Raw genomic sequence first — 22,476 nt, 5'->3', positions numbered from 1 at the left:
TATTAATCTCAAATAATCTCAAAGTTCATACTTATTGATTGCAAATAAAACTTTATTTCTCTTTGGTTTCTAAGGTAGCAACACGCGCAATCATCACAGGCAAGGATGAGGCGTGTTGTTAAGTTGGCCGATTGAAGAGTGATGCTTCATCAAACACAGGAACAATGAAACATAAAGATACAAAATTGATTCGTTTATAAGTAAACATAAAAACTAGCGAAGCGTGCCCTTTCATGGTAAAGGTACTTGACAAAAATCAATAAGGCAAAACCATGACAACCTGACTGTTTGTGTTGTAAGCACATGTGACACGCGACGCGGCACCACACATAGATCTCGTTGATCATCACATCAACAACATCTCCCAAATTTCAATTTGAAATTGTTTGAGTTGACATAGATATTTGTATTATCTTCAAAATGGTAAGTTACTATTACTACTTATAGCTTAAAGGGGGTTGGCTGGCCGAATGATTTAACGCGCGTGCGTTAGATCATAAGGTCTGTCATTGAGTCAAGTGACGTGGTTTCGATTCCTGGCTTGTACATGACGAAGGGTCTCTCTCTCTCTCTCTCTCTCTCTCTCTCTCTCTCTCTCTTCTCCAGATGGAAGGAACTTATGTGTACCCTGTTTAATAAAAAAAGGTATAATCCAAAGTAATTTTAACATTTAATATGACTCAATGATACCTTTTCGTGTCCAACCCTGGCATCATCACGTGTAATCGTAAATACCTTTAGAATTTTAATATACATGTCTGTTTCCCTGTTTGGGGTTGGTGGCTACACTGGGGCTGCCCCGATGTTGACATTTGGGGCATAATGACAGCTCGAATGGGGTGGGGGGGTCTACATCGGAGTTATAATACGCCCGGTTCGGGGCTCTACCCGCACAACGCCCGATCAGCTACTCAGGAGCGTGTTCAGCGAGGGGGTTGGTCGTCTACAGGGGATACTGACCCATACTGACCCCTCGCTTTTCATGCAGAGAATATCTTGTTTCTGTTACACTCATCGAATAACAAACGTGCAATGCTAATCCAATACATGTTTGCACCTAAATGAGCAGAGATATTGTTTCAGAGTTATACCCAAGACCTCTCGCCAAACTGTATGCTGTTCCTTCCCGGTCCCTCCGCTGCTAAAATTCCTGAACACGCCCCAGCTACTTGTACTTTACTATTTATTACCATCTTTTCAGCGTGAGTGTCTCTCTATCCATGTGGGCCAGGCCGGATGTCAGATGGGCAATGCATGTTGGGAGTTGTACTGTTTAGAACATGGTATCCAGCCTGATGGTCAGATGCCATCAGACACTACAATCGGCTATGGTGACGATTCCTTCAATACTTTCTTCAGTGAAACAGGAGCTGGTAAACATGTACCCAGAGCCATCTTTGTAGACCTGGAACCAAATGTTGTTGGTAAGTATATTTCTGTCTTTCTTTCAGTAAATTCTCTACATGTCTGTGACGTTATGAAAACACTTTGCAATCATTTAAGGACGCCAGGCCCATACGTGGTAACTTTTTGTCTTGATAGTAGAGCTTGTATCACTAACTTTTGGCGCAATATATCCCGGTTGGAGCTGACGTGCCATAATACCACATTTCATTTAGTATCACTAACAAAGTCTTTTTTTATTTTACATTTGTAAGTTTAGGATTGCCTGGACTATGTCACCCCTAGCCAGGATCCAGTTAGGCCTAAGCCGCTCTTTCCAAAAACCGGTTAGGCCTATGGCGCCCTCCTATGGAACATATTAGGTCTTTTGGAAATGACTTGGGACTGTTTAGGTTAATATCTTCCTTTACCCAGAAACAGGGTAGGTATAGGCAAGACCTCCCCCACTCCCACGTACAGTTATGTTGCCCCTCCACGGCAAAGGTTAGGCGGTCTATGTTAGGCTGTACTCAAGAACAGATTGGTTATATGTCTCCCCAGAAACAGGTTAAGCCTATGTCACCCCATTCCCAAGGATATGTACAGTTGATCGTCATGTCGAATTATTAACGCGTGCGCTTTGCATCAAAACATCTGTCATTGAGTCAAGTGGCGTGGACTCGATTCCCCGCTTGTAGGTCGCCTATCCAACCGCGTGGGTTTTCTCCCACTGCTAAGACCCCTACGCACAAGCAAAATATTGAAATAAAATTGAACCATATGTTAGTCCCGATAATGATTAACCATAATTATTTATATATTTCCTGTGTCCAGATTAGTGGGGTGCTATTGCGCATTTAGCATGTCCAGAGATCATTGGGACCCATACGGAATAAAAAATTTTCGCCTTGATTAGCCCCAAAATTAGAGGAATATTATTATCCATAGATGGTGAGTTTCAGCCAAGTATCGCGGATTCGGCAGTGCCTTAGTGATTAAGGCGTTGCCTTGGGTGCAACCCCCGTGTTGTCCGTAAAGCGCCTGTCAGGGAACAGCGTTTAGATGTTCGGATGCGACGACAAACTAAGGTCCCGGGTACACGTTAGCGTGTAAGTAAAAGCCCCATTCGAAATAGAAGATGGACATGGCGCGGCTTTCTGGGCTTAATTTCCCTCACAATACACTGGTGTATCCCCGCCTTCATTAACTTCGGTTGGGGCATACACGTATGACGTTAATCCCTATTCCATCGCTATAACCCACGGGAATGAGCCGCCCAAACCAAATTAATATGCTAATGAGTCTCTGATCAAATTTACAACCATCAGTGGGAGGTGACTTGGTCACTCAAACAAATTCAAGATGCCAATCATTCTCTGAAAAAAAAATAACAGCAATCTTACTGATTTGATTTTATTTTAGATGAGGTACGAACTGGTACATATCGTCAACTGTTCCATCCAGAGCAACTCATCACTGGTAAAGAAGATGCCGCCAATAATTACGCTCGAGGTCATTACACCGTCGGTAAAGAAATCATTGATTTGGTCCTGGACAGAGTAAGGAAAATGGCTGATAATTGTACTGGCCTTCAAGGTTTCCTCATCTTCCATAGCTTCGGTGGAGGAACCGGTTCGGGTTTAACATCCCTACTTTTGGAGAGATTAAGTGTAGATTATGGCAAGAAATCTAAACTCGAATTCGCCATTTACCCAGCTCCCCAGATATCCACTGCCGTGGTTGAACCATACAACGCTATTCTCACCACACATACGACACTGGAACATACAGATGTCGCTTTCATGGTGGATAACGAAGCTATTTACGACATCTGTCGTCGTAATTTAGATATTGGGCGACCCACCTACACAAATCTCAATCGTTTGATTGGCCAGATTGTCAGCTCTATTACTGCTTCTCTCAGATTTGATGGCGCGCTGAATGTTGACTTAACTGAATTTCAGACCAATTTAGTACCATATCCTCGGATCCACTTCCCCCTTGCTACCTACGCACCAGTAATATCTGCTGAAAAGGCTTATCATGAGCAACTGACCGTTGCAGAAATAACCAACGCTTGTTTTGAACCTGCAAATCAGATGGTCAAATGCGATCCTCGTCATGGAAAGTACATGGCTTGTTGTATGTTGTACCGTGGGGACGTTGTACCTAAAGATGTTAATGCTTCCATTGCTGCAATTAAAACCAAGAGAACTATCCAGTTTGTGGACTGGTGTCCAACAGGTTTTAAAGTAGGTATCAACTACCAACCACCAACAGTTGTACCAGGAGGTGATTTAGCCAAGGTTCAGAGAGCAGTTTGCATGTTGAGCAACACCACAGCAATCGCTGAAGCCTGGGCTCGTCTAGATCATAAATTTGATCTAATGTATGCAAAGAGAGCCTTTGTCCACTGGTATGTTGGTGAAGGTATGGAAGAAGGTGAATTCTCTGAAGCTAGAGAAGATTTAGCTGCCCTTGAGAAAGATTATGAGGAAGTTGGGGTTGACGGAGGTGACGATGCTGGGGAAGAAGAAGATGAATATTAAAGTGTCTTAGGTGTAATGATTGTTAAATCCTTAAATCCTCTTCGTTCCGTCCATATTTCTTAAGATGTAGTTAAGGAGCACCTGTAAGGTTTTTAACTTTGTGTCCCGGTTAAACCAGTGTAACTGCTGATGTAATAATAGTGTTTGAACACAAAAAAAACAACTAACAGTAGAATAAAAGATCTTTGTTAATATAACATTTCAAATGGCAATATGATTGCCATATTTGGACTTCTATACCAAAATGAATACATAACTATTAGTTTCATAAATCTGTAATATCTCTCCCACAGATCAAACCAGTGACAAATTATAATCGAAATCCAAATACATTATCTAAAATGTAAAATGCATGATGATATGTGTTCTCGCTGCACCAATGAACTTCTTACCGAACTATGAGCTGCATCATTATGTAATATCTCTCTCACAGGTGAAACCAGTGACAAACTGTAATACAAATTCACTCGACAAGCCTTTATCACCATCTTTCCATCTTAACGTAGACTTCCATTTTCTGCATATGTTACGAAATAAAGATAACAATAAAATTTATGTGTCAATAAAATTTGTGTGTGAAAAATTTCTGTGTCTTCATGAACACGAAAGGTTCTGTTGCAAGTCACCAACCGCCATGTTCCATGCTATGTATTAAAGGGGAGCAAGATTCGTGCTATGCTGCAAGTCACGAAGCCACCATGGTGCACGCTATATATCAAAGCAGGGAAAGTTTCGTGCTATGGTGTAAGTCACCAAGCCACTATGGTCCATGCTATGTGTTTAACGGGGCGGAGGACACCATGGTTCATGCTCTGTCTCATCGTTGCATCGTCGCGTTGGGGGTTAGGGGCGGAGAAGGGGTGAGGGGCTAGTTGGATTAAAGCGATGATATCCCAACCATTTGATACATTAAAATCAGAGAAAGGGGTGGGTATTAAAGTCCACCCGACACCGTTTAGGTCATACTGTTGAGCTGTATTTCAATAATTTGCGTTCGTGTAAGGTTCTGTAGCAGTGGTTGTACCGGCGATCCTAAGCTAGGAATCGAAACCCAGCCATTTGACTCAATGACACGATGAAAATTCGCGTTCGTGTATGGTTCTGTAGCTGTGGTTGTACCGGCGATCCTAAGCTGGGAATCGAAACCCAGCCATTTGACCCAATGACAGACGATGAAAATTCGGTTTATCATTTTGGAAATGAAATGGATTTTAACGTCCTACTGTTCTGTTCTGACTGGGCTAATGAAGACGGGCATACGCCATACAGTGTGCTTGGAAAGGAATTATGCACCGGGCAGTCCTCTCTCGCATTTACCTGCGTTATTGCCGAATCCCGAATCTCGAATTACAAAATCTTGCCACTATCTTACTGGTGGTATGAAGTTTTCAATATGTTAATTGTTCTCTTAAGATTGTGTAAAATCAATTTATTGATTTAATTTCAAATGGACGACTGTTTAAATCCAAACTGTATCCAAGCCATCCGTGGGTCTACTTTGTACTTGTCGTGTAAATAAAGGTCTAATTAATATTTTCTATAACATCTGAAGCCCCAAAAAGACTTTCAATAGGTAGATTTAGCTCTTGGATAATGTATGTTTAAATATTAAAATTTGTATTTATTGATCACATATCTATATATGATTCTGGTTTCTATGGTAACAATACACACGGTGGTGTCGGGATGGAGATGCCGTGCGTTACTAGGTTGGATTAAATAACTACACTAAACGCTTATGTAAATAGACAACGAAAGGCCGTAACTAGGGCGGTCTACGGAGATAATGAGTCAGGGAATTTGAAAATTAAAGCTACGACTTATGCGAAGTATACCATGGCCTGTCATAACTGGATGATAAAGGTCCATCTGTAACTGGATCATACGGTATTTGTTAACAGCTACGTCCCTTACCAATTGGCGTGCACGTAAAAGATCCCTTGGCAGTTGGAATTCGATATAAGAGTAGGCCGTAGTGCCGCTGTCCGGGCAAAATTTCCCTCATAGCACACTGTATGGCGTATGCCCGTCTTCATTAGCCCAGGTTAGGAGCAGAACAGTAGGACGTTAAACCCCATTTCATTTCATTTCATTTCATTTACGTCCCTTACCAAGTATATAGAGTATTTGTTAACAGCTACGTCCTATGCCAAGTATATACTGGACACCCATAACGGTAACATTTCAATTATCGAGCTCTAACTGATCGACTCCAAAGAGTTTACACGGTGGTGATAATATCCCTTAACCCTTGTCGGTGCACGTGGGGATCTCCGTGAACCCCATGCACATGTTTTATGGTGTTTTGTAATGACTACTGGGCACTGCTTTCTGAAATTTAGTGACTTTGTCTCCTATATATTTTACACGTAGCGAAGAGATCGGTATTCATCTGCTTCCCACCAGCAGAGTTATGTCACTTGCAAATCAGGCCCAACGTTTGACGGGAACATGGGGTCTAATCGGACCCCTAGCTGATAACTCACAGTAGGGAATTTACTAATGTGTTTGCTGTCTGATACCATATTGCTTATGCCAGAGTATTCTCTCTTTTAGCATCTGCATATTACAAATACCAATAATAAAGTGATGAATTCCAAATATTCAATGGTTTTTGTATCAAGCGTGAATTCCCATTTAACCTCTTTATCACATAGTACACATAGTAACAATTTTGTGAGAATTATTGAATCTTTTCCATATGTTACTAAAATGTCTTTGGATAACAATTTAGTTGTTTTTCAGATGTCAAATATGAATGCAAAAAACCCAAACTGCTGTCTTTTAATTCAAATATATCTGTACGTAAAAAGTTTGAATTATAACTGGGGTCCATATGGACCCCTGATACCCGCTATGTGATTCTCACACCGTGCACCCACAAGGGTTAACTTACGCACTAAAGTAATTCCCGCAATATAAACAGTCCAACAGGTGGGCGAAGCGGTTAAATTATTATAAAAAAAAATGTGAAAGCCTAATTGAGAGGAGGAGAGAGGGAGAGAGAGAGAGAGTGGTTTAACGTCCACTCGAGACAACCTAGGTCATTTCGTGACTAACTCGTTGTTCAATTTTATTTGGATGATTTACCTGTGCGTACGGGTCTTTAAGAGCGTGGGTGGGGGCACGGGGAAAACCCGCGAGGTTGGACAGACGACACTATTCCTTGTCACGTACAAGCGGACAAGGAATAGGGTCGCCTGTCCAACCTGTCTTAATGATATTCAATAAAGTTAAAAGCATCCCAGAATTGTTCACACTTTCGATAATAATAATAATAATAATAATAATAATAATAAATGTCCACTTCTTAAGCGCCAAATCCATCCATAAGCATGCTCACCGCACTTTTAAGAGCAATAAACTATATACATGCCTGTTCAAAAATTTAGTCAACATAAGATTGTTTCAACAAGTAAGTTTTTAATTGCAGTCAGATAAATTTTTCTGCAGTTTTGGTACATCAGTACTAAGACTTTTATCTCCGAACTGTTTCCATTTTGATAATGGAATGCACAAAATGTTTTCAATGACGCCTGATAGCTTAAAGGCAACACAAAATATGTTTATTGGTTCAAATAAAGTAAAGAGAAAATTCAACGAAGCATGTCCTGTCACCTGACATATATTATTTTTAAAAAATCAATCAATAATAACCATGACAACCGTTTATTGTATATGCAGGTGATAAATACAGATGCCACGCGACACTGCATCACACAGAGATCTTGTTGGTCATCATATCGACATCATCTCTAAACGATTTTGTTTATCGTAAACTGTTGTGATTTAACCGAATATTTTATATTTTGATCATGGTAAGACACTATCTACTTATTTAATTTGAAATATATTAATAATATTATGTTTATATTTGTGACCGTTCCAAAAGACATGGCCACGAGAGAGAGAGAGAGAGAGAGAGAGAGAGAGAGAGAGAGAGAAATGGAGTTTAACGTCCACTCGACACAGACTAGGTCATTTCGGGACTAACATGGTTTTTAATTTTATTTCAATAATTCGCTTGCGCTTAGGGTTCTTTAGCAGTGGGAGGAAACCGGAGGACCCGGAGTAAACCCACGAGGTTGGAAAGATGGCCACGAAAATAATAACTTATGCTAGCTTTTAATCATGGAACGAAAAACTGAGGTCCCGTGTATACATTGGCCTGCACGTAAAATATCCCTTGGCAGTTGGAATTCGATATAAAAGTAACTAGGCCATAGTGCCGCTACCGGGGAAAAATATCCCTCATAGCACATGGTATGGTGTATGCCCGTCTTCATTAACCCAGTCGGAACAGAACAGTAGGATGTTAAACCCCATTTCATTTCAGTTCATTTAATCATGGAGTAATCGTGGTGATCATTGAGGTTAGCAATCATGTTAACGGTAACGAAGAGTATCCGAACGTATCTTCACACAGCAGATCGTGGACTCAATAGGGAATATCCTACTGTAACGCATCGCACGATAGTGGGAACCTACCACAACATCTTTTACTTGTTGTTGAAGAGACTTTATTCCGCCAACCTATACGACTGAACAGCGATGTTGTTTACTGTGTGTTTACCGGCCTACTCCTATCAACTCAACTGACACCCTCTCTCCCTCTCTCACATGCTGGAAAGGGTTAATATTAATAGCTATGAGTAAGAAAACAGGTGTTATTAAAGGGACATTCTATCCACTCTCTCCCACACATTTATAAGAGAATATTTCCCAGTGGAAAGTGCGCTCGCCTCGTAATTTCAGCGTGGTTTCCTTTTGTCAGTGGTGCGAAATGGAGGGCTTGGCAAGGAATTGCGTCTTTTTGTCTGTAAGACACTATATGCCTTTTAAATTCAAATCTATTAAGATTATATATTCATATTTACGTGTAGTTAAAACAGAATATTTGACATATTCTTGTGGGGACCATTGCGGCCCTCTGGGTAAGATACTCGCTCACCTTCCGGGTTCAGTGTGGTTTCCCCTTGCCAGGGGTACAGGACATGCGGCTTGGAAAGGCACTATGGAAAACCAAACAGCTCTTTATTCAGTTTTCTTAATTCATAGTCCTTTAATTCGTATTTTTTTTGTTCCGTTGTCATATTTCGACATTTGTATACTAAGATTAACATTTGTATCTCAAAATGAACATTTGTATCTCAAAATGAACATTTGTATCTCAAAATGAACATTTGTATCTCAAAATGAACATTTCCTTTACAAATCAAATATTTGTCGCATCAGATTTGTATACTGTATCTTTTTTTAATTTAATTGTATTTTAATATAATAATAAAAGTGCTTTTAGAAAATCAAAAAAAGTACATACACCTTTTATCAGAAACATACAACGAAAAGCAAAATTCGAACAACAAATTTCAAAATACAAATCTCCTTATACCGATCTTGTAAAACCAATGTCAAAAAACATTTATCCAAATTCATCTTACAGAGGACACTAGTAGTGGGCTGTGGAATGGCTCTACCTACCGATAAAAAAGTAGCCGCGCTATACGGTTCTTTGATAATATACATTCTACCTTGTAAATTAATGCTTATATAATACTTATTATACTCTTTATATAATTATAATTGTAAACAATGTACTTAACATTTTGTAAATAATTTCGTAGGGGAGATATCAGATTGATAGAAATAATTTATATAAGGCCTGACTTGTTTTCAGATCTTTGATAATTAGAGTGCCCCTTGTAATTTAACATTTCATATAAATGGATAATTATAAGAATTATTAAACAATATACTCGTCTTAATATGTTTCCTTGTAATAGAGAGAGAGAGAGAGAGAGAGAGAGAGAGAGAGAGAGAGAGAGAGAGAGAGAGAGAGAGAGAGAAATGGGGTTTAACGTCCACTCGACACAAACTAGGTCATTTCGGGACTAACATATGGTTTAATTTTATTTCAATAATTCGCTTGCGCGTAGGGGTCTTTAGCAGTGGGATGAAACCGGAGGACCCAGAGAAAACCCACGAGGTTGGACAGGCGCCCTTGCTCCTTACCACGTACAACCGGGGATTCGAAACCACGCCAGTTGACTCAATGACAGGCTTTGTGATACAGCACGCACGTGCTAACCATTCGGCCATCCACCCCCCCCCCTCCTTGTAATAGATTAACTCATAATTATAATAATTTTTAAAATCGTATCTTAGAGGGGATGAATTTATATAAGCCCCAATTGGTTTTCAGATTACATAATTGAATGTTGTATCTTTTTATATTTTAAAACATGTAAAGCATTTGATGAATAAATGGTGTTAGAAAAAAAAAGAAGTAGGCAATATTTCGTCAGGGTGATTTTATCCAATGCAACATTTATTAAGATAATATCGATACACGTCTTTCTATCCATCTGTAATATTTTAGTATAATATGCTAATGAAATTATTTCAAAATAACACACTCAAATCACAAAAACAAAAAGAAATATTTACTCGGCATGAACGATTATGAAACATCTTTCTATCAAACTGAAACGATTTTAGTTATATTTCATCTCCGTTAGGAATTCATTTACAACATTATAAGTACATGTAAATTAATTAAAATTATAATTGTATAAAGTGTTTAATAATTATTATATAAGCATTAATTTACAAGGTAGAATGTATATTATCAAAGAACGGTATAGCGCAGCTACTGTTTTATCGGTAGGTCGAGCCGTTCCACAGCTTACCACTAGCGCCCATAATGTTCAGGTTAGATGAATTTGGAGAAATATATTTTGATATTAGTTTTGCAAGATTAGTATATGGAGATTTGTAATGGGAAATTTGTTGTTCGAGATTTGTTGTTCGTTGTATGTTTCGAGTGAAATGTAAATGCAATTCTTTGATTTTCTAAAAAACATTTATCATTATATTAAAATACAATCAAATTAAGCAAAGACACAATATACAAATCTGATATGTCAAATGTTTGATTTGCAAAATAAATACAGATATTAAGATACAAATATTATTTTTAGTATACAAATGTTAATTTTAGTATACACGTTGATTTTAGTATACAAATGTTAATTTTAGTATACAAATATAGTACAGTATACAAATGTTAATTTTAGTATACATGTAGTACAGTATACAAATATAGTACAGTATACAAATGTAGTACAGTATACAAATGTAGTACAGTATACAAATGTAGTACAGTATACAAATGTTAATTTTAGTATACAAATGTTAATCTTAGTATACAAATGCTATTCCAGCTAAGCGCCATTTTGATATTTTGTTTTCAGCGTGAGTGTCTCTCTATCCATGTGGGCCAGGCCGGTTGTCAGATGGGCAATGCATGTTGGGAGTTGTACTGTTTAGAACATGGTATCCAGCCTGATGGTCAGATGCCATCGGATAAAACTATTGGAGGTGGAGACGATTCCTTCAATACTTTCTTCAGTGAAACAGGAGCTGGTAAACATGTACCTAGAGCTATCTTTGTAGATCTGGAACCTAGTGTTGTTGGTAAGTAAATTCTGTACCTTTCTTTCAGAAAAGTGTCTATATCGTTGCGAAGCTTTGAAATTTGTAAGATATGTTTCTGGATATGTTGTCAGCTTTTATCTTAACATTCAAGATGCTATATAACGAATCCCTGATAGGATGTACATGCTTAGTAAATTAATGTATGGTGTTTTGCATGACAGGGGCCTTGGAAGAAACATCGGCTAGTCTGAGAATAATCTGTGAAGCCGGGGCCTGGTGTTATTGATCAAACGTACATCCATCAATTGGGCGGGTGGATGGGTAACTTGACCGGCCATCCAATTCAATATTCCAACGATCGCTGAACACAAATGAAAGTAATCATATTTCTATGTTGTTTCAGATGAAGTACGAACTGGTACATACCGTCAACTGTTCCACCCTGAACAACTCATCACTGGCAAAGAAGATGCAGCCAACAACTACGCTCGAGGTCACTACACTGTCGGTAAAGAAATCGTTGATTTGGTCCTTGACAAAATCAGAAGATTAGCTGATAGTTGCACTGGTCTTCAAGGTTTCCTCATCTTCCATAGCTTCGGTGGAGGAACCGGTTCTGGTTTTACATCCCTGCTCCTTGAGAGATTAAGTGTAGATTATGGCAAGAAATCTAAACTCGAATTCGCCATTTACCCAGCTCCCCAGATATCCACTGCCGTGGTTGAACCATACAACGCTATTCTCACCACCCATACAACGCTGGAACATTCAGATGTAGCTTTCATGGTTGACAACGAAGCTATTTACGACATTTGTCGACGTAACCTTGACATTGGTAGACCAACTTACACCAACCTCAACCGAATCATCGCACAGGTTGTTAGTTCTATCACGGCTTCTCTTCGATTTGATGGCGCCCTGAATGTTGATTTAACTGAATTCCAGACCAACTTGGTGCCTTATCCTCGGATACATTTCCCACTTGCTACGTATGCGCCTACCATATCTGCTGAGAAGGCTTATCATGAACAACTAACTGTTGCTGAACTTACAAATGCTTGTTTCGAACCAGCGAACTCCATGGTAAAATGCGATCCTCGCCATGGAAAGTACATGGCTTGTTGTATGTTGTACCGTGGGGACGTTGTACCTAAAGATGTTAATGCTGCCATTGCTACCATTAAAACTAAGAGAACCATCCAGTTTGTGGACTGGTGTCCAACAGGTTTTAAAGTGGGTATCAACTACCAACCACCAACTGTTGTACCAGGAGGTGATTTAGCCAAGGTTCAGAGAGCAGTTTGCATGTTGAGCAACACCACAGCCATTGCTGAAGCCTGGGCTCGTCTAGATCATAAATTTGATCTGATGTATGCTAAGAGAGCTTTCGTCCACTGGTATGTTGGTGAAGGTATGGAAGAAGGTGAATTCTCTGAAGCTAGAGAAGATTTAGCTGCCTTGGAGAAAGATTATGAGGAAGTTGGGGTTGACGGAGGTGACGATGCTGGAGAAGAAGAAGATGAATATTAAAATGTGTATGCTTACTATTAGTTGGCTATGTTAATTACCATATTTGGACCAAACCGAATGCAGAACTCATGGCTGTAATATCTCTCACACAGATGAAACCAGTTACAAATTATATTCCAGATTCATTCCCTAAATTCATTTGCCCACAAGTCGGAGCAGAACAGTAGGACGTTAAACTCCATTTCATTTCATTCGCCTACATAATTTAAAGTGTTAAAATGCATGGTAATTTAACCCAAATTCAATAGTCAAGCCCTTATCACTATCCGTCCATCATATGTTCAACATATTTTACGAAATATAATAAATATATCAAAATAAATTTCTGTGTCAGTACTTTCATGAAATAGACCGGAGGCTCAGTACGGGAGGGGGGGGGGGCATCAAATGAGTACAAAACATTTGAATAGTGGACTACTCGAAACCTTATCTTGTCTCAAAATTAGTAAATTCTTGTGTTAAAAACTGTTTAATCGCGGTTAAAGCTGTGTTTTAAATGGAAGAGGCACAATGGCCCGGGATCTGTTTCATCAAAGGCAGACAGCATGGTTCATGCTCTAACTCGTCCAAGGGAGGGACATTGGTTCGTGTCCTGTTTTATCTATCAGAGGGACCACGGTTCAAGCTCAATTTCATCTAAAAGGGGGAGGGCATGATCGATGCTGTTTCATTCAAGGTGGACAGCAGGGGTCAACCTCTGTTTCATCAAACGGAGGGGCCATGGTCCACGCTCTGTTTCATCCAACGGAGAATAGTTGGACGTTCATGCGATGTTTCATCTTAGTGAGACAGACTGGTTCATGCCCTGTTTCATGGAAAGGCGGGGCTATGGTTCGTGCTCTGTTTCATATAAGAGAGGGAACATAGTTTATGCTCTGTTCCATCTATGGGAGAGACCATAGTCCATGTTCTGTTTATCTAAGGGAGAGACCATGGTCGATGCTCTGTTTATCTAAGGGAGAGGCCATGCTCCATGCTCTATGCTCTGTTTATTTATGTCCCTCCCATCTGACGCTCCTAAAGTGGGTGCCCCGAATAGGGCCAGGTCCGGGGTATCTGGCATGACACCAAGTATATCTTTGGCGCAACTAGAACGTTAACACCATCAACTATAATCATTGTCTATATATTGTAAGCAAATAAACCGGGGGGGGGGGGGGAGAGATACCTCCTATAAGTTGGTACATAAGGGTATTCACGTCTTTGTAAGTAATGAACGGAATTGAGAAATATTTAAGCTAATTCCTATTAGAGATTCAACATTAATTAAAGGGGCATTATGTAAGATTTAGATAAACAGCAGGCCGTTCTCGCTATAATATTTCAAAAATAGATAATGCAAATTGAATATATTGAAAATTTCATTCAAATTACTTTATTTTGAGTGAATTTATCAATGTTTGTAGTTTTGACAAGATGTGTGCATTGATCGTAACCATTGTACAGGCCATTCGAGTCTTAGCCTCGTTTCTCCATTTTGAAATCAAATCATTAAATGACCGAACTGTTCTAATAATCTTAAAATCCTAGCCATCTGAAGAAATCGAGAGTTGATTATGGTCTTGGCATGTTAATAAATGTCTAATTAATAGTTTATATAACATTTAAGGCCCAGAGACCTGCAATAGACAGATTTAGCTCCTACATAATTCCTGTGTATAACAATATTCTACTTTACAAGGGATTCCTTTATCACTCAAATCGGGGGGTCGGGGGGTGGGGGTGGGGGGTGGTCGAATGGCTAACGCGTGTGTGTTGCATCATACGGTCGTTCATTGAATCAAGTGGCGTGGTTTCGATTCACTGCTGCTACGTAAAGGGTCGCCTGTCCAACCTAATGGGTTTTCTCTGTGTCCTCCGGTTTCCGCCCACTGCTAAAGACCCCTACATACAAGCGAATTAATGATATACAATTAAACAATATGTTAGTCCCGAAATGACCTAGTTTGTGTCGGTCGAGTGGACGTTAAACCATCTCTCTTTTGCTTGTATTATACTATAAAATGACAATTCCTATTCATTCTACTTTTTTACGCTAAGAGACTTTAACATATATACTCAATTTAATGATTCGGAAGGAATAGTATGTAAAATTAAAAATAAAAATACGCGACGTCGTGAAATGTGGTACAAGATTGTTCCGTCTTCATTAGCCCTGTCAGTACATAAAAGTGGGACGTTATACCCCATTTCATTTGTTTATGGCGTTGCGGTGTTACAAGACCTTTTACAGATCTGTTGTTTTGTTTAAGGCGTTGCTGTGTTACAGGGCATTTTGCTGTTTGCTAAATTCAGACAAATGTAATTAAAGAGACATACCGCTTAAAATAAACCCATTCTGCTGGAAAGATTACAGAATGTTGCCCCTAAATCTTACTGGGGGTTAACTTGATTTAATTCAAACTGTAACTTGAGTAACATCAAATTTAATGAAAAAGGGAAATCAACGCAGTAACGTTCATTTAACCTTAAATATTATAGTTCATATTTATTGATCACATATCTATTGATGATTCTGGTTTGTACACTGTATCTAACAACACAATGATGGCGGGATGAAGATGCCGTGCGTTGTTAGGTTGGGTTAACTGCACCAATCACTTAGACAATGGAAGACTAGATACGAGATGCGCGTCTGGCGGGTTTCATCAGTTTATTGAATTATCTAAATCCGGGTAATCATGGGTCGGGCTTCAAACTGGTCGACCTCAAAGCCTATGTATTTCACACAACAGTTATAATATTTGAACCAAAACAAAATGTGAAAGCCTAATAATACGACTATAAAGACCAAGGCAACGTTAACTCGATCAATGACGACTGATAGTTTAATGGAAACACAAAATGTGTTTGTTGGTTCAATTAACGTAAAGAGAAAATCCAACGAAGCATGTCCTGTCACCTGACATATATTATTTTTAAAAAATCAATCAGTAATAACCATGACAACCGTTTATTGTATATGCAGGTGATAAATACAGATGCCACGCGACACGGCATCACACAGAGATCTTGTTGGTCATCATATCGACATCATCTCCAAACGATTTTGTTTATCGTAAACTGTTGTGATTTAGCCGAATATTTTATATTTTTATCATGGTAAGACGAGATTTTTAATTCATTCTATTATTAAGATTATATATTCATATTTACCTGTAGTTATAAGAGAATATTTAGACACATTCTTGTGAGAGCATATGGGCTCAGTGGGAAGGGGGCTGCCGCCAAAATTAGGCGTAGTTTTCCCTTGTCAGTGGTTCAGGACGAAGGGTTTGGTAAGGAGCAGCGTCCCATGTACACGTCGGAGTATACGTTGATGTACACATCGATGTACACGTTGGCGTACACGTTGATGTACACGTTGGCTTACATGATGGCGTACACGTTGATGTATACGTTGACGTACAGGTTGATGTACGCGTTGGCGTATACGCTGATGTACACGTTGGCTTACATGATGGCGCACACGTTGATGTACACGTTGGCGTAAACGTTGACGGTTGAAATTCGATGAAGAGTAAACGGTAGCACTTTCCGGGCAAATTGTTCTTTATTTCACACCTGGAACCTCGCTAACCTAGAGGTCGTGTTCAAACCCTGCTTTGGCCGAGGAAGTTCAATGGTATTTTCCGGCATGGTCCCCCCCCCCTTGTCAGTGCTGTCAGTGCTGTGGGAAATATGGCCTGATAAGGGACGATGTCAAATCCTTCGGGTGGGACGAAATACCGTGATCCGGTGTAAATATTAGCGTGCACGTAAATGATCCCTTGGCAGTTTGAATTCGATGTAAGAGTAGACCATTACGCCGTTGTCAGGGCAAAACATTCCCTCATAGTAGCCTGTATGGCGTATGCCAATCTTCATTTGCGCTGTCGAATCTGAACAGTGGGTTGTTAAACACTATTTCATTTCATTTGTCATTCCATTTTAATCAGTTGTACGGACGGTCCGAAAGTCATTTCGTAAATTATAAAAGTTGTTATTGGCTTAGTCCTTTATATTGTCCACTTTTTGCTCTGTCAAAGATATTATGATTACAATTTCGGGTGCACCTTGAGTTCACATATCTACAAAAAAGGTTTTTCAGCCATTATTTCTTCCTAGAACTGCTTTTCCTAAAATGCGTCCTATTCTTAGAGATTAAATGAACTTGTCGTGAATCACTGGTGAATTACGTTCAACGCCATTTTTACATTTTGTTTTCAGCGTGAGTGTATTTCTATCCATGTCGGTCAGGCCGGATGTCAGATGGGCAATGCATGTTGGGAGTTGTACTGTTTAGAACATGGTATCCAGCCTGATGGTCAGATGCCATCAGATAAAACTATTGGAGGTGGAGACGATTCCTTCAATACTTTCTTCAGTGAAACAGGAGCTGGTAAACATGTACCTAGAGCTATCTTTGTAGATCTGGAACCTAGTGTTGTTGGTAAGTAAATAATACATTTATAACACTGACGTAGACTAGCGGAAAATGCCGTAGCATAGTGGAAAATGTCGTAGCCTAGCGGACACTGGCGGAGTCTAGTGGAAACTGACAGAGCTTAGCGGAAACTGACGGAGCCTAGTGGACACTGACGGAGCCTAGCGGAAAATATCGTAGCCTAGCGGCCACTGGCGGGGTCTAGTGGACACTGGCGGAGCCTAGCGGAAACTGTCGGAGTCTAGCGGAAACTGACGGAGCCTAACGGAAACTAGAATATCCGGGCCCCAAGTTCACAGAGCATTCTCAGACTTAAGTTGAGAATTTACTCAATTTTTAATTACTGTTTATAAGGAATATCTTTCATCCAGAAACAAAACTTTGCACATAGTTTCTTAGTGATGTATTTGATACATTAAAACAACAAAAGTTTTATAAAGTGCTATATTTTAGTAAATATAAGGCGAGCAATTTTGAGTAAATTCTTAACTTAAGTCTGAGAATGTTTTGTGAACTCGGGGCCCGGATTCGAATTTCGTCGTGGGCCGCGAAGAACCTTACGATTTTGAAACCCGATGCACGCTTGTCAGGTACGCGTTGGGAATGAAATGGTCCACGCGTGAATATAATAATTGCATATAACCGAACCCTTGACAGATGGAAGTTGGTGAAAAGTAGACACATATGTCAATGTTCGGGCAAATCTCGCCTACATGGTATTGTCAAAATGTTCTCGAGATGCTAAATCACGTATCACGTATTATTTCAACAAGTAATAACTAAACAAGCATGTGTGAAACAGCTCACCCAGGAGGCCCCGGAATCGAAACCAGTGTTAGCCGAGAAATTTCCTTGGGACGTTTCATCTTGGTTGTCCCTTGTCAGGACAGATGGCCTTGCAAGAAAAAAGCGTCCATCGGTTCGCGTGCACAAAGAACGTTTGATAGAAGGGTCGGCGGAAATTTCACTGTTCGGAGAAAATTATAGTCGTTAAACCGGTTGTTACAGAACAGTAGCGTGTTAAACTCCATTTTATTTCCGGACTGAATATGATTCTACTATCTATGTTATTGAAGATGTACAATATCCTTTGTTGCGAGGGCGTAATTAAAGCGAAAACGTTAGACATAAAAAAGAGTATGATCATTTTATCGGGGGCGTTATACAGGTGGAGCTGAAACTTATGGAAGTTAGTTCCATCGGCCCCTTTTTATTCATTAGTTCTTTAAAGATTTTATTCATTAGTTCTTTAAAGATACATTAGTTAAAAGCTAAATATGACTATTGCAAGTCTTTCGTTAGGCTTCAAATGTTATAGGCCTTTATTTATACAACAAGCCCAAAATCAACTCTGTAGACCAAGGCTTGGATACAACTTGGATTTAAACAGTCGTCCATTTAATAATTAGATCATTAAATGGCTGACCAAGCTAACATTTACCGTTAATCACTGACGTCACTACCGGAGACTGTCGATGGCAGGACTGACAATCGAGGGTATCGTAGGCAATGAGAATGTGGGTGGAGTTATCGTCTGTCAATCAAATGATCTCGGAGACCGTGCGGAGACAATTGATGCCTATTTCTAGTCCAAACTTCCAACAGTGATAATTTTCAGAATAGAGTAATTTGACTGAAATTTTCAATGTTTTCTTTTTTATCATCTATTTGTGAACTGCTATATATAACCTTTGCTTGTGCCCCAATCCCCTCAGATTCTGAATAATATTATTTATAAAAAAATAAAAAAACAGACTAGAAAATCCCGATGCATTTTTTCGGTTAGCACCGTGATCAAATTCCCAAAATGTCTCAATTCTCTATTGAAATTTGTTTAGCAAAATATACACTTCATTAATTATAAATATTGGCAATTAGTTCGTCTATTTATATCAATTCTTATATCCCTTTAGTAGAAAAATCATATGGATTTATTGTACTATATGTTTTAATTTAAGCCCTTAGTTTATGAGATGAAGGTCTGTTTTAACATGAACTTTTCTATTTCACTTCAGATGAAGTACGAACTGGTACATACCGTCAACTGTTCCACCCTGAACAACTCATCACTGGTAAAGAAGATGCCGCCAATAATTACGCTCGAGGTCACTACACGGTCGGTAAAGAAATCGTTGATTTGGTCCTTGACAAAATCAGAAGATTAGCTGATAGTTGCACTGGTCTTCAAGGTTTCCTTATCTTCCATAGCTTCGGTGGAGGAACCGGGTCTGGTTTTACATCCCTGCTCCTTGAGAGATTAAGTGTAGATTATGGCAAGAAATCTAAACTCGAATTCGCCATTTACCCAGCTCCCCAGATATCCACTGCCGTGGTTGAACCATACAACGCTATTCTCACCACCCATACAACGCTGGAACATTCAGATGTCGCTTTCATGGTTGACAACGAAGCTATTTACGACATTTGTCGACGTAACCTTGACATTGGTAGACCAACTTACACCAACCTCAACAGAATCATCTCGCAGGTTGTAAGTTCTATCACAGCTTCTCTCCGATTTGATGGCGCCCTGAATGTTGATTTAACTGAATTCCAGACCAACTTGGTGCCTTATCCTCGGATACATTTCCCACTTGCTACGTATGCACCTATTGTGTCTGCTGAGAAAGCTTACCATGAACAAATCACCGTTGCAGAAATAACCAACGCTTGTTTCGAACCAGCAAACTCGATGGTCAAGTGTGATCCTCGTCATGGAAAGTACATGGCTTGTTGCATGTTGTATCGCGGAGACGTTGTGCCTAAAGATGTCAATGCTGCCATTGCTACTATTAAAACCAAAAGAACCATCCAGTTTGTGGACTGGTGTCCAACAGGTTTTAAAGTGGGTATCAACTACCAACCACCAACTGTTGTACCAGGAGGTGATTTAGCCAAGGTTCAGAGAGCAGTTTGCATGTTGAGCAACACCACAGCCATTGCTGAAGCCTGGGCTCGTCTAGATCATAAATTTGATCTGATGTATGCTAAGAGAGCTTTCGTCCACTGGTATGTTGGTGAAGGTATGGAAGAAGGAGAATTCTCTGAAGCCAGAGAGGATTTGGCTGCTCTGGAAAAGGATTATGAAGAAGTTGGAGCGGAAGGGGGCGATGATGAAGGAGAAGGAGAAGATGAATATTGAACTATGAATCGTTTCGGATAGTCTTACGCAATGCGACTCCAGGGCTTATAATTGCGTCCATTGATTTCAACCTGCTGTTTTAAGACAAAATTAAGTTGATATATACTTAATCATATATACGATTCGGCTCCAGATTCCATTCAATTCAAACTTCTTTTTTTAGATCAGAGTTAATTATAAAATATATGTATCTTCTAGCATTGTATTTACCCAAAGTTTTTCTGGTGATACTACATAAAGACGCCAGTTAAAAAGTGATATTTTTATTTATTTCCGGGACGAAAGGGAACAGAGAACCTTCTCCGTAATATATACATGTACTCATGTTCATAATCTAAATAGCCTATCAGAAAATGCACTCAATAAAATCTAATTTGTTAACCCTTTCAATGCTAGACGTAAATCCACTGCCTGTGCTAGACCCTTTTTTGAGGAAAAAAGGGAGGTTGGAACTGAATGCCAAGCAGTACTTATGGAAGCTTTTATGAAAAATCTTTTTGTCTGTTGGGATGGGCATGAGGTTGGGCTAAGAGGAAAAAATAGAATTTTGGAAATTTGCATAATAATGTAGTCACGTGACGTCATGGCGGCCATTTTGGATTTCTCATTTCACACTAAAGCTAACACGAAAACGAATTTTTCTCCATGAAATACTTAAAAGATATTGTTTTTTTTACTGGATTTTGATAAAGATATATAAAATGAACAAAAATATCAATAGCAGCCATGAGCAATGCCGCCGCGAACACGCGCATCACGTCTCCCGCTGCCATGACCACGTGCGGATTGCAATACCTTGATTTTACTTTCACTTTCACTTTCATCCCCAAGTCCTATATCATTATCAATATAGTCAGTCAATAGATCTACACGTTCGGGAATCAGGAATTACCTACGTATTTTACGATCCAGCAGGCCAGCATTATTATAAACATCAGAATTATTGTCAGAATCTACTGCAGACACAGGGCTAGCGTGTTCACATTGGGCTTGTTCATCATGCACGGGAGACATAGCTAGCCATGGGCGGAACGTCGCGCAACAAATCACACACTTCATAATACCAATCACTGTCCTGACTACTATCATTATCAAGTAACTGGAAACGAATTATGTGTATCACCCGCCTCGAAATTGTCCACATGTTGGTCAGCAAGACGTCATTCACGACTTCGTCGAGAGTGCATCGTCTACGTTGTCACAATGCACTCCACCATTTTACGGTTTGCCGCTTTGAAACACGTGGAAATATGTTCTAGTGTATAGAAAATACAATAGATGGCACTTGCAGTTACGGTACTAATTTTAGCGAGGGCTTTACTGAGTACACGGTAATACCGGGTACGGGCATTTTACCGACATTTTATAATACCCGGTACTACCGGGTATACGCAGTGAAAGGGTTAATCAATATCTCGTTTTAGTATGGACGTCTTGAAAGTCACGTGGTTAGCTGTTGTACCCTAGTATATGGTCCTGCAATGTCGAAATTAATCACGGGCGGTTTGGTGTGGTCGAGGGAGAAGAAGTTAAGCATTCGGACCGCTCGACGCCTTATCCCGTCCCAAACCGCCAGTCTCGTAAATAGCTGTGGTGCTTTAAGGAACTAGTATAATACATTACAGAAACCATTGACGTATTTCGGTCGGTTTTGGGTGGTCGGTTTTGGGGTAGTCGGGGTGGGGTTGGGGCTGTAGGTTTTAGGAACTTTAAAATCGTCTTGTCAAAAGCAACATGTTGATCACGTCCGGTTTTTCTGGAGCTGTCCCCCCGTTTGTGGTAGAGAATGTCCAGCCTAGTGAAGCTTTGGGAAAAGGTAGGAGCTGGACAAGTATTGTAGAGCAATCCAAGGGAAGTAAGTCTAGTTATAAAGCGTCTCTTCTGGTATCAGACTAATAATCCACTCCCCATTAAATACATTGCTTGGTCTAAAACATTGTATAAACATTCCGATATTCTTGATCTTTATAACCACAAAGAGAACAACACATCACAATACTCTGATAAAA

General features: G+C 39.7%; 3 protein-coding genes across 3 annotated transcripts; all 3 read left to right on the top strand.

Annotated features, from left to right (window-relative positions):
- The first annotated feature begins 311 nt into the window (after positions 1-311).
- On the top strand, positions 312-4,500 carry LOC126808909 (tubulin alpha-1 chain-like). The gene is made up of 3 exons (XM_050533975.1): positions 312-423; positions 1,202-1,424; positions 2,806-4,500. Exons 1-3 carry the CDS (start codon positions 421-423, stop codon positions 3,930-3,932), a joined length of 1,353 nt encoding a protein of 450 aa, XP_050389932.1. The 5' UTR covers positions 312-420; the 3' UTR covers positions 3,933-4,500.
- A 3,135-nt stretch (positions 4,501-7,635) lies between these two features.
- LOC130010234 (tubulin alpha-1 chain-like) lies at positions 7,636-13,221 on the top strand. The gene is made up of 3 exons (XM_050533970.1): positions 7,636-7,750; positions 11,186-11,408; positions 11,773-13,221. The coding sequence occupies exons 1-3, from the start codon at positions 7,748-7,750 to the stop codon at positions 12,897-12,899; spliced, it is 1,353 nt and encodes a 450-aa protein (XP_050389927.1). The 5' UTR covers positions 7,636-7,747; the 3' UTR covers positions 12,900-13,221.
- A 2,662-nt stretch (positions 13,222-15,883) lies between these two features.
- LOC126808908 (tubulin alpha-1 chain) lies at positions 15,884-20,820 on the top strand. The gene is made up of 3 exons (XM_050533971.1): positions 15,884-16,001; positions 17,109-17,331; positions 19,341-20,820. Exons 1-3 carry the CDS (start codon positions 15,999-16,001, stop codon positions 20,465-20,467), a joined length of 1,353 nt encoding a protein of 450 aa, XP_050389928.1. The 5' UTR covers positions 15,884-15,998; the 3' UTR covers positions 20,468-20,820.
- The last annotated feature ends 1,656 nt before the right edge of the window (positions 20,821-22,476 follow it).

This window comes from Patella vulgata, chromosome 1, assembly GCF_932274485.2.
Source record: "Patella vulgata chromosome 1, xgPatVulg1.2, whole genome shotgun sequence".
Lineage (NCBI taxonomy): Eukaryota > Metazoa > Mollusca > Gastropoda > Patellidae > Patella > Patella vulgata.
The sequence above is the reverse complement of the archived record's forward strand: the minus strand, read 5'-3'. Positions and strand labels throughout refer to the sequence as shown.

Excerpts from the sequence above, each read along its gene's own strand:
- LOC126808909 (XM_050533975.1), top strand. Across the intron at positions 1,425-2,805 it reads CCTGGAACCAAATGTTGTTG|ATGAGGTACGAACTGGTACA; the intron begins GTAAGTATATTT and ends ATTTTATTTTAG.
- LOC130010234 (XM_050533970.1), top strand. Across the intron at positions 11,409-11,772 it reads TCTGGAACCTAGTGTTGTTG|ATGAAGTACGAACTGGTACA; the intron begins GTAAGTAAATTC and ends ATGTTGTTTCAG.
- LOC126808908 (XM_050533971.1), top strand. Across the intron at positions 17,332-19,340 it reads TCTGGAACCTAGTGTTGTTG|ATGAAGTACGAACTGGTACA; the intron begins GTAAGTAAATAA and ends ATTTCACTTCAG.